Source organism: Copadichromis virginalis, linkage group LG14 (assembly GCF_057382275.1).
Source record: "Copadichromis virginalis isolate Kocher_CV1m ecotype Utaka linkage group LG14, C_Virginalis_male_GT1.1, whole genome shotgun sequence".
Lineage (NCBI taxonomy): Eukaryota > Metazoa > Chordata > Actinopteri > Cichliformes > Cichlidae > Copadichromis > Copadichromis virginalis.
Genome location: NC_140631.1, coordinates 41,349,583 through 41,366,967, shown reverse-complemented (window position 1 = coordinate 41,366,967; position 17,385 = coordinate 41,349,583). Strand labels below are relative to the sequence as shown.

The window sequence follows — 17,385 nt, the reverse complement described above, 5'->3', positions numbered from 1 at the left end:
AAGTTTCCAGCAGAAATCATCATTAAGGCAAATGAAAAGGGCTGGATGGATGAGGAAACGATGAAAGACTGGCTGAGGGAGGTGTATGTAAGGAGACCAGGTGGTTTTTTCCACGCATCACCATCGCTGTTGATCTGTGACTCTATGCGTGCCCATCTCACAGCCGATGTGAAAAAAACTAGTGAAACAAATGAACTGTGAGCTTGCTGTCATTCAGGAGGCCTGACAAAGGAACTCCAACCGCTGGACATCGGTGTGAACCGCCCGTTCAAAGTAAGGCTGCGAGCGGCCTGGGAGCGATGGATGACCGGTGGAGACCACAGTTTCACTAAGAGTGGAAGGCAGCGCCGGGCGAGTTATGCCACAATTTGCCAATGGATTGTAGATGCTTGGGCTAACATGTCTGCTGGCACTGTTGTTCGAGCTTTCGCAAAAGCCGGCATCGTTTCCGAGGAGCCGCACGGCACGGAAAGTGACTCTGACAGTGAAGACAGTGAACCTGGCATGTTTGATGGAGATTTAGCGCAGCTGTTCAATTCAGACACAGAGGATGAGGACTTCGATGGGTTTAATTGATGATAAAAATGTGAGTACCAAACTTTGTTTTGCTCCTGCTTTATTTTTAAATACGCACACTTGTGTGCTTGTGTGTTGTTGATGATGACGATTACCGGTAATAGAAATGTGAGTAAGGTACCGAATTCAGGTTTGCTCCCGCTTTATTTTTAAATACGCATACGGTACTTGTATGCGCCCTATGATCCAGTGCGCCTTATGTGTGTGTTAAATACAGTAATGGCACACATAACTGAGACTGCGCCTTTTAGCACAGTGCGCCTTATGGTCGTGAAAATACGGTATTTGATTAAGATTAAGTGACTGTGGATGTTTGAGTGAACGTCACGGTCAAGAAACCAGTTTGATGATCTGAGTTTGTAACGTGGTGATTTATTCTGCAGCCACTCAGGCTGTGGAGTTTGAACGATGCTCGGCTGGTACTGAGGAGAGAAAAGTCCACCAAGGAAATAACCCCCACACCATCACACCAGCAGCCTGAACTGGTGACACAGGCACGATGGATCCATGCTTTCATGATGTTTAGCCACACTCTGACCAGGTTTGTCTTTCCGGTCTTCTGCTGCCCAGTTTTGGTGAGTCTGTGTGAGCCGTCGTCTCATTTTCCTGTTCGTAGCTGACAGGAGTGACACTCATTGTGGTCTTCTGCTGCTGTAGCCCAGCTCGAAGCGCTCTGTCCATTCTCCTCTGACCTCTGGTATCAACAAGTCATTTTCTCGCGGAGAACTCCTGCTCATAGGACATTTTCGAATTGGACCGTTTTCTGTAAACTCAGATGGTTGGTGGAAGAATCCCAGCAGATTAGCAGTTTCTGCACCGTGCCATGTTCAAAGTCACTAAAATCACATTTCTTTCCCATTCTGGTGCTCAGTCTGAACTTCAGCAGGTCTTCCTGGGCGTGGTTATATGCTCTACATCTTTAACCATAACTATTGTTGCAGTTCATTACTGCCTTTTGTAAACTGTATTTATTCTTTTTAACTGTATTGCTTATTGCACTGTTGCTGGTGAGAAACAGTATTTCGTTTCAGGCTGGGCAACTCCATACAAAATGACAAACTTGTTGAGTCTACATGTGACTGGCTGATTAAATATTTACTGAAACAATAAAATATCCTTGAAATTCAAAAAGTAAGCCTTAAGTTTATTATTTAACTCTGTGCTTAAAGATGTTACTCTGAGCAGCTCTTTGTGGTTTCATTGGGATATTGTCTGAGTTAATGAGTGAAATGTACTTTATATTAATGTTAAATGTATTCTGAGTTTGTTATAACAGATTAAGGTCATTTTTAGAGTGAGAAGCGTGCACATGTACGTGAACCAATACAAGAGTTGGGATCCCTTCAGTGTGTTTTAGTGTCTGCAGACCTCCTGATTTGGGGTTTTGCATATATAAACTAAACATCAGGCTTAAAATGAATGATTTAAAAATAACAAAGTTAATCCAACTGTTGCGTTTCTTATCCAGCCAACAAACAATAAGACGTCTGATCCACTTCAGGTCAGCAGCCGACGCTCGGATGCAGGCCAGCCAACAATAGGCAGAGGAAGGGTTAATGCTGAGGTAATTATCTCATTGTGGTGTTAGTTTAATATTCCTGAAGGAATATCAGACAGTGGAGAATAAAACAGCTGGTAGAACAGGATCAGTATGCCTGACTCTATGAAATAAAAAGACAACCATTGTTTTTCCAACTCAGCGGTCAAGCATCCATGCAGAGCAGCTTTGCTCATTTTTAGGTGCGGAATAAGAAAAAAAGCTAAAATAATAACTAATGTAGACGATGCACAGATATAATTACATTTTTAAGTTTTATTTAAAAAGCACCACGCACCGCCAAGGTGCTCGTTACTGTAAGGTAAATATCCTTAATGATACAAAGAGAACCCCAACAGTCAGATGATCCCTGTGGAGCAAGCACTTGGCGACAGTGGGAAGAAAAAAAACCCTTTTAACAGGAAGAAACCTCACAATCCAACTGACAAACGAAAGAGCATCCATACAGACTGATCGGTGCTAAATATTTCCCCTAAATCTGAGGGACTCGGAAAAAACTGGAACCAAAACCGGAAAATTAGCCAAAATGCATTTTTTGAAGTTTTGTCCAGTTACAGAAAAGAAAACAGACTTCAGATTGTGACTCTGTGATGTCTGTTTGAAGCCTGATGGTGTTGGTTTGGATCAAACTCGTCCACGGCTGCTAAAAGCACAGCCACAGGCATCATTAAACAACTGTTTTAATTTCACAGGGACTTAGTAACTTTCTCTTGTTGCCATATACAGCACTTTAACTCTCTCTCAGCATCTGTTGCATTCAGCCTGTCTTGGCATTATGGAGATGAGCTGGTAAAGTGTGTCTTTGCTCTGGGAAGTAGGTTAAACCAGCTCCTTCCAGCCTCCACCCAGCTCTCTAATGCACAGAGATGGCAGTTGGAGGGAGACAGAAGGAGGAGGAGGAGGACGAAGAAAGTGGGGTGAGGGAGGGTGAAAGGGAGGTGACATAAGAGGAAGAGGGGAGAAAGGAAGCAGAAGGTTAATGAGGCCTGAGAGGGGGAGCGAGGGGAGGAGAAATCAATTTGTGCAGCAGAAGGCGAACATGGAGAGAGGACGGGGGGTGGGGGGGTGGGGGGGGGGGGGGGTGACGCAGCACCGCCGAGCTGCTGTAGCAGAGTTTAGAAACTTAAACTTCCTGCTCACGGTTTCATCTTCTGGAAGTAGCTGGAAAGTAAAAGTTTGGGCACCAAACCTGATCAGGCAGTAGTAGTGGATTATCGATTAGTTTGGTCTGGTGGTGCAACAGAGGAGAAACTGCAAATGGTACAAAATGGAGCAGCACGAATGCTTCTTTGTTGTGCGCATAGAACAGATGTTGTTAACTGTAAACTTCATGCTTCACTTGGATTTATCTGAAATATATCCGCTCAGATTCTTTCTGTATTTTGTTTAGAAAATGCGTTTCAGTATATTTATAATTGAGCCATTTGTTAACTTTGTAATATACTGTATTATTTAATTGGTTCAGTCTGTTACTGTCTTAGAGCAGGGGTCTCAAACTCGTGGCCCACGTCACGCCTAGAAAAGAATCATCTTTATTATCCCACGGATAAGAAATCTCGGTTACAGAGCTCTTACAGCACGGGAAAATAAAATATAAAAGGAAGACACAAGGTGGTCCTATAAACATAAGCAACCAAAGTTTGTATATACAGGTAACAATGTACAGAATATGTATAGAAAAATTGAGAAAATTGTACAGAGATTTGTATGAAATGTACCGTAAACAAACAAGCTGGTGAGTAAGACGACCAAAGCATGTTAAGCTGCGTCACAGAGTCTGACAGCTGCTGTAATGACCTCCTTCCTACTGCTGAACGAGCTGCTCGGTGTTCAGTCTCATGCAGGGGTGGGAGGTGATGTCCGTGATGGATGTTAGCTTAGACAACATCCTCCCCAGCCTGCTCGATGGACCTCAGCGGACAGTCCAGGACAGAGCTGGCCCTCCTGACCAGTTTGAGTTCCCCCCGTCCCTCTCTGCCACTCCACCATGACAGCAGACCACAGCATAGAAAATCGCAGATGTAAATGTTATCAGCGTTTACCCGACACTGATAACATGATAACACACGCCAACGACAGGAGGCATCGTTGTGCATGTTTGACTGCTGCAGGTAACAAGGATCAGAAACTAAACGAGCACAGCACCCTGACCTCACCTGGAGCAGAGCACCTCTATAGAAGAACCGGTCAACTACCCATAAACTACACAGTACGGACACCTCAGCGTTTTAATTAATGAAGGAAGACAAAATGAACAAAGACTATGTTAGTTGGACGTGTTTCACTGTTAACAGTCGACTTAAGAAGCGAACGAGATGCTTTGGGATGATTTTAGTTAAACTCGCCACGCCCCGCCCTTCACAGAGGGGGCGCTGTCTCGTTTTAAAATTTACATTGTGAGATTATAATATTATCTTATGCCACGTTATGCCCCCGATTAATGATTGTGAAATTATTATGTAGGTTTAGTTTGCATTATTCTCCTGAATTAGAGAAGGTGAAACTATTACTGATCGGTATTACATCAGACTGCTGATTTATTGTGAATGAATGATATTGTTTATGATGCATTATACTGCTGAGTTATAAGAAATGCTGTTTTCAGAGTCAGGACTTTGCTTTTTCTGATAGCGGAGGAGTCAGAGCACATTCCACGGGAGCTTCACTCCTGCTGTTGTTAAAGGCAGACGAAATAGGGAGCCAAGGCCATAAGTCAGGCTCGCTAGGAGTTAGTGAATGATTAGGCTTTTACGACTAGGTGGGGGTCAACGGTGGCTATAAGAGTTTGAGTAATGCTCCACCATTTGGAGATCGATGCAGTCGGTGGGCAGTGTTCATCTCCCCACGCGTGTGTTCATTAAAACCATTGTTTGACCGAAGCTCTTCTGGGCCAGTGTTGTGTTTGTGCTCACCCTCAATATCTGAACCCGTAACAACATCCATCCAGAAATCAGCACTAAAGATTGTTTAACACATGAATAAAGTTATCCAACACAAGCTGAACACTTCTTTAACTGAATCTAAAACTTTAACACTTTTTATTATTAAAATGTAAAAGAAATTTAGGATTTTTTGAGCCACAGATTCAAACTGATGTGAAACATGAGATTATTCAAGAGCAAAGGTTTGTTGGTCAAAAACACCTTTAAATGTATGTTAGTGTCCTTTAAGTCAACATTTCTGTCATGTCAGGCTGACATAACACCACACAGACGAGCACCTCAGCAGTAAACACACACACACACACACACACACACACACACACACACACACACACACACACACACACACACACCTTGATATGATGTCCCTCCACGTAACGCGTTGCGTCTCTGAAGAGACGGTACATGACGAAACCCTGAGGGTCGATGCTGTCGATCAGAGGATACGCCGTCTGCACACGAAAGGAAGCACAAAGCATGGATGCAAAGAGCTGATTTAATGTGTCGTCACGCCTCAGATTAGTAAATAAGACAGAAACACGCTCCTCTCCCCCCACGTGAGTTCAAAGTGGTACGATCCCATTAAAGAGGGCCAGCCCGTGTGGGAACAGCAGGAGAGGGAACTGTAAGCCGTCTCTATGAGCAGCTGCTGAAACGCTCACCATGCCGGTCTCTGCGGTGAAGACGACGATCTCGTAGAGCGGCGCCACCTGCTGGAACAGGTAATCGATGCCTGGACGTTTCTTAAAGCGCCAACCTGTTGCCAACTGCAGAGAGAAAGAGCAGCTGTTTAAACACATCTGGATTGAAGCGTAGGGTTTCCAGCTGCTGCTCATCATGAACAAAGTCCTGCAGCTTTTCCTGCACTTTGGTGGACGCGAGCAGTTTGCTTCCCTTTCTGAGTTTCTCTGTTTATCATAATAAAGTTCGATCACATGTTGTTAAGAATACAACACAACACAGTGTCTGCGAGACCAGAAAAGAGTCGTTAATGAAGGTTACATGAATCGTTTTGCAAAAGTATGAAGGCGTGAGGCACCGACAGCTGCAGGAAGGAGATCTGACAGCCACTGTCTGGGCACGCTCAGAGGTCGTGACCTCGTCACTCAGGCTGCTTTCAGTTAAACAGATAAAACAAGCTTTGTCCCATTATCACCTGTGTGTGTGTGTGTGTGTGTGTGTGTAACAGGAAGGAAGGCTGACACGGTCCAGCAGGTGAACGTGTTTGCCTGCTTTAACCGGCGGCAGGTGTTGGCTGCTGCGCACCTGTCAGGTAAGAGGCGTGTTTTACACGAGTGAAAAGGAGCAGACACTGAACGAGCGGACAGGTGGTGGACACGCCTCCAGCACATCCTCCACCTGTCTCTCCTGAACTGTAACCTGTTTGTTAAAGGATCATTTCAGGATTATTCAGTCTTGAGGAGTTCACTGTAGCTCTTTGTGTGTTTCAAGTTTAAGGGAACGAGGACAGGAAACAAGGACAATAAGAGGCCAAACACAAGCTCGCAGCAGCTTTCTAAAAAACAGCAGGTGAGGAGCCCTGGAAGCAGGAAGCTACGTACCACAGCTCTAACTCGGGTTTCTTTGTTGGCGAACGGCCACTTGTCAAAAGGAGAAGATGTTTTAATGCCATTAAAGCGACTAAAGGAGTTCATCTCCTGAGACACTGTTTGGCCAAACAATTAATATCCATTCTCTTCCGTTTATGTAATTCAAGGTCACAGGGGAGGAGCCTATCCCAGCTGTCTCAGGGTGGGAGGCGGGGCACACCTTGGCCAGGTCGCAGGTCTGTCACAGGGATAACACAGCATCCATCCCGTTTTGGCTGCAGCAGGTCTCCTTTCTAGAAATCTGGCTAAATGTATTAGACCCTCCAAAACGTGACGATCCAGAGTTGCAGTCTTACACGCCTCTCTCAGCTTCTCACCTCCTGTTTTCCTCCAAAGGCCCATCAGAAAACATCATCTACAGCTACTCTCAGTACCATTGGTTTAGGTGGTCTTGACTCCAAGTCTACTTTATACAGATAAGGTGCTGGGATCAGGGGTATCTGTAACTGACAGATTATAATCTGTGGGGCTGGTTGTAAAGGATCAAATACACCACGCTGTTGCTTTGCTCCGAGTTCACACCTCTGCAGAGCTGACAGAGCATGCTTCTTCTGCCTGCTGATTCCTCACCTTCATAACGTTCTGAAGGAAGTTGGAAAAACTTGACTAATTTAACTTTAACAGTTTTCAGTTCCGTTCAGTTTCAGTGGGATTGCTGCAGTGTTACCCTCCAGCTTCTCATTGGACCGTTTATAATCGACAAAGGCTGTAAAGCTCTCGGAGAAGCAGACGTACCGACCACTCCGGGTGCAGCAGGACGTCTGTGAGCTCCAGCACCAGCGTGTAAGGAGGCTGGTAGTACGGCTCCTTCAGAGGGTCGGGGAGCAGCTTCGGGCTCGTGGGCTCGATGATCATCTGACATCATCAACGAGAGACAAAGACGAGGTCACAGAGAGCCTCTAAAAGTCCGAAACAGGTAATGCAATAGTTCAACTGGCTGCACTAAAGCTGGGTCTACACTTTAATCAGATCTTAATTGTTTGACTCTCATGAAAGTTAGTTCTGGATGTTTCCATGCACCGACGCTGACTGGACTCACCTGTCTGTAGTCCTTAAAGTATTTGTAGGTTCTTCGTAACTGTTGGATGACCGGAGGGTCTGAAAGAAAAGGGAAAAGTGCTCAGTTACATAAGTGAATTGACTGTGAGACGGAGGCTGACGGTGCAGGAGATGATCAAAGAGGAGGCGGGACTCCTCTGTTAGCTGCTTAGAGCCCATTTAAAGCCGACAGATGACCGAAAGGGAGCACAGCTGTAGTTCTAATGGCTTCTGAAAACTACAATTCCCTGAGGGGACGCAAACAGCTGATAAGATCTCAGCAAGTGCGCGTGGAGCTGGACTTCCAGCCAAGCCAAGCCGACGCTGAAGCCGCAGGTCTCCGACAGCTCGGCAAACATCACGTTCAAGTCATCTCCTCAAAAAGCAAACGACCATTGAATACGGAGGGGAAGATCTATTCTGTTGGCTGCGATTCCCTTCTACCAGTTTTGAACAAACCAGCAGTAATTTTGGGGTAAATGAGACATTTTAAGATCTTTTTATTTTCATCTTTTTCTCATTTTTATTTATCGAGGTTCCCACGGGAACCCTGGTAAATAACAGCAAAACACACAGCGTCCATGATCTTCTTCATACATTTCTGTGAGATGGCATTGAATGTGATTATTATGTATATACTTGTATTAATTTGGCAATTTTTAAATTCACTTTTAGCTTTAACAAATACTGGAGTAGCAGGAGGAGATCTGATTGGTCAGAATAAAACCCAAAGCTGAGCTGACTGGTTTTTATCAGCGTGGTGATCGGGGGAGACGATGCCGAGTCTTCGTGCTAATGACTACTAAATAACAATGACTCCATTTCCCATGGGGTGGTGGGCTCATTACTGCACACCTCTATCCTTCATCTCCCTCTAAACACAAGCACTGAGAGACGCACGCTGTGTTCCCGAGGGACTCAGTCCCCCAGAGTTCATTGCAGGAAGCGAGGGAGCCATCTGCCTGATGTGATGACACGCTGAGGAGGTGGACACACACTGTGTGGAAATATGTACATGTATATATGGTTAATAATTAGAGAGGGGCGGAGCAAAGGAGAGAGTGCATGACTCCAAATTAGAAGGTCAAGCATCCATCCATCAAAACACGGACAGCAAAGATGGAGCTCAGATTCCTTATCGTGTTCCACTCAGCCTGTGAAGACGAGGTCTTCATTCCCACGGCACCGCTCTGCTTTGTGTCATTAACAAGAACAGCAGATCTTTTAAACGAGGACGGGAAGGCAAACAAAGCAAGCTTAGAGCAGGCAGTTTTCAAAATAAAAGACCCTGTGGAGACCTGGATCACTCCGCTCGAGCTCCAGCAGTGAGCCAGTCCTCATTAAAACTTTACAGCAGAAATAAAGGTGTTTACAGCCTAATTTCAGCATTCAGGTCCTGACAGCAGCAGAGAGGCTGACGTTTCCCTACAAGCCAATCACATTTATATTAGAGCTGACATCACGTGGCCCGACTGTGACCACCGTCTGAGCTCAAACACCGCAAAAACAAACCTTTACTGTCATTTAAGAACTTCAGTAATCCTGTCCTGTCTAGATCACTGTAGATTACTTTTCACTGTTTGGACCACACAGCTGGGCCGTCTCTCATATTCTTGCTTCCTTAATTGGCTTCCAGTGAAATCTGGTATTTATTTGAACATTTATAAATAATGTGCAACACCCTACATGGCTCCTGCTTATATCTCAGATCTCCTCTGATCTTATTCCTGCCTCGCCGACCATCTAATCCACCACGTCCTTTTATATCCACATTTTGAGGTTGGATCACTTTGGAAAAGACTTCCTTCTTCCATCGGAGCTTCATTTTAAACATCACGCTAGCTCAGTTTGTTCTGGTTAGATCCCCTGTACTGTTGTCTGTGTATATGTTGGTAATTCTTCAATGTTTGCTTTTATCCAAATAATAAAATACTGTAACTGTATCCAGATGGCCCCGCCCCTCCCTGAGCCTGGTTCTGTTGGAGGTTTCTTCCTGTTAAAAGGGAGTTTTTCCTTCCCACTGTCGCCAAAGTGCTGCTCATAGGGGGTCATATGATTGTTGGGTTTTTCTCTGTATGTGTTATTGTAGGGTCGACCTTACAATATAAAGACCTTGAGTTGACTGTTGTTGTGATTTGGCGCTATATAAATAAAGTTCAGTTAAAGATGTCCAGAAGTAAACAAGGAGATGACCATGCAGGGGAGACTGACCACATTTAAATCTGGTTTCTGTTTCGATGTATACTCATATACGCATGACATTTACAGACATAAAAAAAAAAAAAAAAAAAAGACAAAATGCCAACAAATATCCAGAAATATCCACAAAATCGAGAAAAAAGTCCAGACAAAATAACCAGAAAATGAGACCAAAACACCTGCATTAAGATCCTAAGAAGCCCAGAAATAACAGAACAAAAATCAAAACCATGAAATGGCCACAAAGAGACAGACAACAAACTCTAAGACACACAATGACCTGAAAGGAAAGATAAAACCTCCAGTGAGGTTTTTCCTGCTCTGCATGAGCATCTGCAGAAACACGAGTGTTCAGATTATTTGTGACAACAGCTAGATTACACACGGGGGAAAGTAGTGTGTGATGTCAGAGAAGGTATGTCCATCTTTTACATACAGGCTGTGGGGTGCTAGCAAACAGATGGTGTGAGAGTAATGAAATAAAAGAGGAGCGATAATATCCTCGAGGCTGAAGAAGAGGATGTTTACGCGTGCAGGCAGCGTGGGGTGTAAAGCGTGGCTGCTGAGTAACCTGTCCCCTGGGAGCCCCACCAAACACACCAGGAAAAGTGTGTGTGTGTGTGTGTGTGTGTGTGTGTGTGTGTGTGTGTGTGTGTGTGTGTGTGTGTGTGTGTGTGTGTGAGAGAGGGAAATCTAGGACGCCAGTGTGTGGGGATATCCTCCACAGAGGGGAGGGGGATTAATCTGGGCTTTTATCATGTTAATGGAGCAGAGGAGAGGTGATGGAGGTGGTGATGGGGGAGGAATCTGTCTTTCTGACAGTTTCTACGACTGAGAGGAAGAAGGTGGTGTTCGAGGCAACACCAGGATGTTAACCACATTTTACTGGATTACACTGGAATTTGTTTCAGTTGTCAAAATGCAGCCAAAGACACACCAAAGACTGGTTTCGCTTCCTAAACGAGAATATTTTCCCTTTCTTGACTTTTCTTTCGTTTATGAGGTGGAAACATGCAACACACTCCAAACACGGCCTATTCTACTGTTTCCAGCTCTGAAACAAGCTGTTTTAGCACCACCTTAGATGACCCCGTCTCTATGACCTCACAAAGATCCAAGAGAAGAGAAAACAATCTGAATCTGAGTGTTAAGAGCAGAGAAGCTCAGTAAGTTTTTACTGTTTCTGAAATAAAAAGGTGGGGGAGGAGGAGGTATGATGAAGGCGACAAAGAGAGGGAAAGAGGAGTAAGGGGATGAAGAAAGAGTTAAAGAGGGAGGTGTGTGGAGAGATGGAGGTCTCTGGCCTTAAACAAAAGCCACAGTGAGGACGGGCATCTGCTGCACAACGCCACCTCCTCCTCTTCCTCAGATATCAATCGTTTGCTTTCTCTCCGGGTGACAAACGACGGCACGCTGTGGCCTCTTCAATGTGTTCATACGAGGCCCCCGGGCTGACTGCGAGGGGTTATTAATGCTCCGGCAGCAGGACGCAGTACGAACGTGTCAGGTTCAAACACCACGGAGGGCTCGGCGTGGACAGAAACACGGTTTTTAGGCTTTGAGCGCACAGATCCACCAACGTATGAACAGCAGACATCCAGGGGACATTTTTAGGGCTCAAAGAGCTGCCCACTCACAGTGTCACGATATGAAGCAATGTGAATATGAAGTGCATTCTGGGTAAATGTTGAAGGCTCATATCAGAGTGTGGGACAGGTGGCAGGACGTGAGATTTCCCCCTTTCCACCATCTCCAAGTCTAGTCTGTCGCTCTGAAGGTAAAACTTTGCATTGTGTGTGCGAGGCGTGTCACATGCTGGTTGCTATGGTATCCGACGCTCCTCAGCATCACAGACACAAATGCCGTCACTTGGCACGCGAACAGATTCTGCAGCCAAATGTGTCCCAGAAGTCCCATTCGCACATCCATCGCCTCACTCACCTTCTGCCGCTCCCTGAGGAGGAGGAGGAGGAAGGTAGAATATAAAAGAGGAGTGAGGAGGATGAAAGATGTGGAGGCGCGTCTCCCTGAGGGGTGGTGAACTTTTAGGTTGCTCCCTAAGCTAATCAGGGATCATTTGCCCCTGGTTCCTAAGGTCCTGCAGGTCATGATGTGCATGAATCCACCACTCATCACCATTCTGACATTTCTTCTTCTCCTCGCTGTGAATACATTTACAGCCCCTCAGACCGCATGTGAGAACTAATGATGAAGGTCGGCTCTTCTTCAGCATCTTCAGTGTTCGTCATAACTGATGGTCTGCTGTCAGAGAGCGCCAGCAGCGATTTCTACTCCTGAAGCAAACCGGCTGCAAACACCAACGAGCCGTTTTCTCCTTACAGTCAGTATTAATTAAAACAGCAATAAAGTCCTTCTGCGTGCACAGCTAAACGTGACGCAGATCAGTTTTTGTCCGCTTCCATCTGCCGCGGGTTCGTTTCACGCGGCGACGGCGGCGCTGAAACTGAAGCCGACTGAGCTTTGAAACCTGCAGACTTCTGTTTCACTTTGTTCTTGCTTTGGTGCATGGATGTGGATTTAGATGCATCTGTGCGGCTAATGCTGTCGTTCACTCTTGTAAAAGGTTTGAATTTTCCTGTTTGAATAAAACGGACAACTTCCAATTTAAAAGTTTAGTTATTTTTTTTCCACTATAGATAAAATATCGAATATAAATCTGACAATGATTTGTGCTTTAATCGTGCAGATTAACAGCTTTATGTAGAGACGTTAAACTCTTTTCTCATGTCTGACACACTATTCCGAGGACACGGAGGGAAAATGATTATTACCTCTACAAAACTTTCTATTCTGCACAGAAACTTGAATTAAAAGCAAAGTTGTGTGTATAAAAACAGTTTAAGAGTCAAACTGTTGGTTTAAGAGGATAAAACTGTGACGTGGGGAGCTGTCCACACTGTAAATGAGTGTGTGGTGGACAGCTGTGAGCGTCACATCAGCCCGGATCTAATCCACTCATCAATACTCAGTGTCCCTGAGCTTCAGTCCAACCTCGTCCTTCTGTTCATCAATCAATCGATCAATCCACACATCCTCCCTCTCTCCCGTCTGTCCCGACCGGTTCCAGCCTCGGCATCGCGAGCTGCCGACCGCAGATGGAGACGGACAGGCAGAGAGGGGGCGAAGGCGTCACCCACAGAGGGAGGAGCGACGGAGGTTTGCAGCCAGATGAGGACAAAGTGGACCTCAGGGAGCGATTTAGGCTGGAAAGGGAGGACTGGAGGAGAGGAGGAGGAGAAGAGGAGGCAGATTGGACCCCCGGGAGGAAGAGATATTGACCATCTGATTATTAGGTTTAATAAGCAATCAGAATAGCTTTTTAAGAAAGAGAGCAGATCAATGTGAGGAGCAGAAAGGCCAGAAGAATGAAGATTTACTCTGTTTACATCATGTTCTTCCTCCTGCATGTAGAAATGATGCAGCTCTGGGATTCACTCTCCATTCACTTATTGAATTTACATGAGCCACACATGGAAGCCGTTCAATCTTTTATAGATATTAATCGTAAGATGAACTTTGTCATCTTTGTTTCTAAAGCTTGGAAAACACGTCAGGAGAGATTATTTCTTTATTACTTCATCTGTAAATTAAGCTGCTGCTTCAGTTTTATAAACATCTTGTGAACCTGTTTGGGCGGAGCATGTAGTTTTCTGCACGACTCAGCAATAAAATCAAACCAATAATGACTGACGTGCATGAAGAGGTGTGCAGACGAGCATCTCGGATTGAGCAGATGAGCTACATCAGCAGAGGACCACACCCTGCCCCCCCGTCAGTTATTTAAACCCTGCAGCCCGTTACTGTGACCACGCACGGCCACTTCTAAAAGCTAAAGGTGGTCCAGCCTGCTACTGGTCATCTGTACGTATGCAAACCTACTGCTGCACAGAACTGCACCTCAGCTAATGAACGCAGCTTTCCACACCTTCAGCATGCCAATGGTCTCCACATGTATTTTTAGCACTACTCCCATTATTCTGTCATCTTGTTAAGAGGCAGCGGGTTAACGGAGGCGATGAGCTGTAGTCTGTCTCGCTGGATGGAAACGTGTGCATTTGTGCTGACAGGCAGCTCAGGGGTGGGCGGGGTGAATGATGGGGCATATGGATGACTGGAGCAAACACACAGAGTGAGAACAGTTGGCACCGAGTGATCAATCATTCACACAAGCAGAGAGCGCCTCAGCTGTGAGCAGTAAACACAGTTTAAGATCAGTTTAAATGTGAGCTCGAGCTGAGAAAAAAAATAAAAGGTTTACACTCACCTTTGTCGAACTCGTCTGGAATCTGTGAGGAGGAGCAGAAAGGAGGTGGTTACAAATCTGCTCTCATCAATCACGTCTGCTCATCAGAGCTGTGAGGGCAGCGTAAACATGCAGCTCCACATCGGTCTGCTTACTTACACGTGTGCTGATACACTGCAGAAAATAATTTTTATTTTCTGTTCATGACACAGACCTCAGGTGAGACAGGTACTGATCAGCTGATTATTAGCTAACAGGATTCAAATGAGATTTACTTATAAACAAAACAGCAAAAAGCTCAATAAAGTCTGAATAAAATACAATAAAATGCATTTATTTATCGGGACAAAATAAAACAGAGGTAAAAATAAATAAAAAAACTATCAAGTATCACAGGTATAATGTATAATTACATTATATGACTTCTATGATTCATCTACAGCTTCATGACTTTTTCTGGGCGTAAAAACTACACAAAGATTTGTTTTTAAAAGTTCAATTTGAAATTGAATTGAACTTTTAAGAAGGAAAATCTTTTTAGAGACAGAAGATAAGATGATGAAGAGAGATCTGAAGTCGGATCTGTGATGAAGCCCTCCCCCTGGTGGACATGCAGAGTCACTGCAGTTACTACGCTGGACCACAGGTACGCGTCACTGACTCTGTTGGACTTTGCTCACTTTAAGACTTTAAGATTCCTACCAGCTGATGCTAGAAATGCACTTTATTATTTTAATTCGACTCTTTAATGATTTTAATGTAATTCTGATGGGCAGACCTGTGGGAAAAGGGTGGATGTGCATGAACCTCCTCTGGTGAAGCTCTTTTCTTTTTACAGAGTGGAGAAAATGGCTAATTAGAGGCGTGCAGATGCTCTCGTGCGGGGGTGAAGTGATGTCAGTGCAGAGGCGTGGAAGAGGCCGTTAAACCCTCATCGACACCTCGGTGCGACTGCAGAGCAGCCTGGGAGAGCGGGACGGGTTCCCACACTCCCCAAACTCGACGTGTCGAGGACAGAAAGTACAAAAACATCCCAGAATCTGAGCTGGCAAACGGAGACCACCGGCCGGACGGGATTCATCATTTAAACGTGTCGCGCTGGCAACAGAGAGCCCTCAAACACACACAACTCCACACAGACATCCAATAAAAGCAAAGCATTTCACTGCTCTAGTTTGTTTAATCAGAATCAGAATCAGAATACTTTATTGATCCCTGGGGGAAATTATTTTTTGTTACAGTGCTCCATTTTAAACCAACATTAAGACAAGACAGACAATACGCTAACTAAGAATAGTACAATATATACATATACATACATACATACATACATACATAAGTCACTCATAAATAAATATTTGGAAAAGAAACATGTGTAGTTGTAGCAGCAAACAGTGTGTTAGGTGGATGCGTTGTACAGGGAGATGGCCACAGGCAGGAATGATTTCCTGTGTCGTTCAGTGGTGCTTTTCGGTAATCTCAGTCTCTCACTGAACGAGCTCCTGTGACTGACCAGCATGTCATGGAGTGGGTGGGAGGTGTTATCCAACATTGTCTTTATCTTGGACAGCATCCGCCTCTCCGACACCACCTTGAGGGAGTCCAGCTCCATCCCCACAACATTGCTGGCCTTACGGATCAGTTTATTAAGTCTGTTGGCATCTGCGACCCTCAGCCTGCTCCCCCAGCATGCAACAGCATAGAGGATCGCACTGGCCACCACAGACTCGTAGAAAATCCTCAGCATTTTCTGGCAGATGTTGAAGGACCTCAGTCGCCTCAAAAAATAGAGACGACTCTGGCCCTTCCTGTAAAGTGCTGTGGTGTTTTTAGCCCAGTCCAGTTTATTGTCAATGTGTACTCCAAGGTATTTATAGTCCTCCACAATGTCAACACTGACCCCCTGGATTGAAACAGGGGTCAAGTGTTTCCTGGTCTTCCTGAAGTCCACGATCAGTTCCTTGGTCTTTGCCACGTTGAGCTGCAGATGATTCTGCTCACACCACGTGACAAAGGAGTCGACCACAGCCCGGTACTCTGTCTCATCATCCCTGCTGATGCATCCAACCACCGCAGAGTCATCAGAAAACTTCTGAAGATGGCAGGTCTCTGTGCAGTGGCTGAAGTCTGTGGTGTAGAGGGTGAAGAGGAAGGGGGAGAGGACAGTCCCCTGTGGTGCCCCTGTGTTGCTAATCACCTTGTCAGACACACACCTGGCTGTGCAGGAACCTGCACGACTAGAACAGGAAGTCGTTTTCGGCGGTGGAGCTCACGTGTTCGAAACATCAGAACTATTTTTCTTTGTACAAACGTTTCATCCTTAGAAAACGGAGATCGCTCGAGGACCGTTTATCCCAGCGGTGCCTCGTTTGTTCACACACGCCGGCTCAAACTTTATGCCCACAAATCAAACGAGTGTCATCAAGTCTGGGCTCGTGGATTTTTGTTTGTTGTCATTTATGGCCAAAACCACGCTGCCCTCACACATGCACTGACCGTGTCACCCCTCCACACACAGACTACACCAGCTACGAAGTTACGTCCAGCGGCGCAGAGCTTCCCTCGCTGCAGAGCAGAATGTTGTGCTTCTGAAAAACACCAATAGCCCATAAACATCGTCCTAATGATGAGAACCTCTCATAACATTTATATCTGATATAACTGACGACCTCATGATTCCTTGAGTATGTAAAGACTTTACATTTTGTAGTTATGAGAAAGTCATTATGAAGTCAAAGGTTATCATTTCGCCTGCATGACTTACAGCGTGCCAAACCCTGTAACAGGCCAACAGCTTGTTCTTCAGGGACACCGGGAGCTGTTCCTGGAAGAAGCCTCGGTGCTCACCACTTCTCCCAAAGCTGTCTGAGAGCTCCAGCAGGCGGCTGTTTGCTGCTCTTAATTCATTTGTGCTTCATCGGATTTTTACCCCGACGGCCGCCGAGCCGACCGTAACGTGTAAATCTGTTCACAGTGTGTCGTCTGAAGGGTTTCTCCTCCTGACAGCCGGGTCGTGTGACCTCACGAGGGGGGCAGGCTAGCAGGAAGGCGTGAGAAGTGTGCCTCGGCTTTGAAGCGGTCCGGCCCGCCTGCTGGCTCGACAGGATACAGCCGGAGGCTTTAATGTGAGAGAGCGGTCCTTACGGCGCAGCACGGAAAAGAGGCCGGCCTGCGGTTCCCGTGTCCTCGCGGCGCTGA

At 45.6% G+C, this 17,385-nt stretch overlaps 1 protein-coding gene across 2 annotated transcripts in view; it reads right to left on the bottom strand.

The window, feature by feature from the left end:
* timm50 (translocase of inner mitochondrial membrane 50 homolog (S. cerevisiae)) overlaps positions 1-17,385 on the bottom strand; it is a 32,513-nt gene that overhangs the window by 6,335 nt on the left and 8,793 nt on the right. For both annotated transcript variants that reach the window (XM_085430952.1, XM_085430951.1), the window contains 5 exons: positions 14,209-14,230; positions 7,726-7,784; positions 7,422-7,541; positions 5,739-5,843; positions 5,430-5,528 (listed from right to left, as the gene is read on the bottom strand). In XM_085430952.1, the coding sequence (XP_085287078.1) occupies positions 5,430-5,528; positions 5,739-5,843; positions 7,422-7,541; positions 7,726-7,784; positions 14,209-14,230 (405 nt within the window). The remainder of the gene's footprint in view (positions 1-5,429; positions 5,529-5,738; positions 5,844-7,421; positions 7,542-7,725; positions 7,785-14,208; positions 14,231-17,385) is intronic.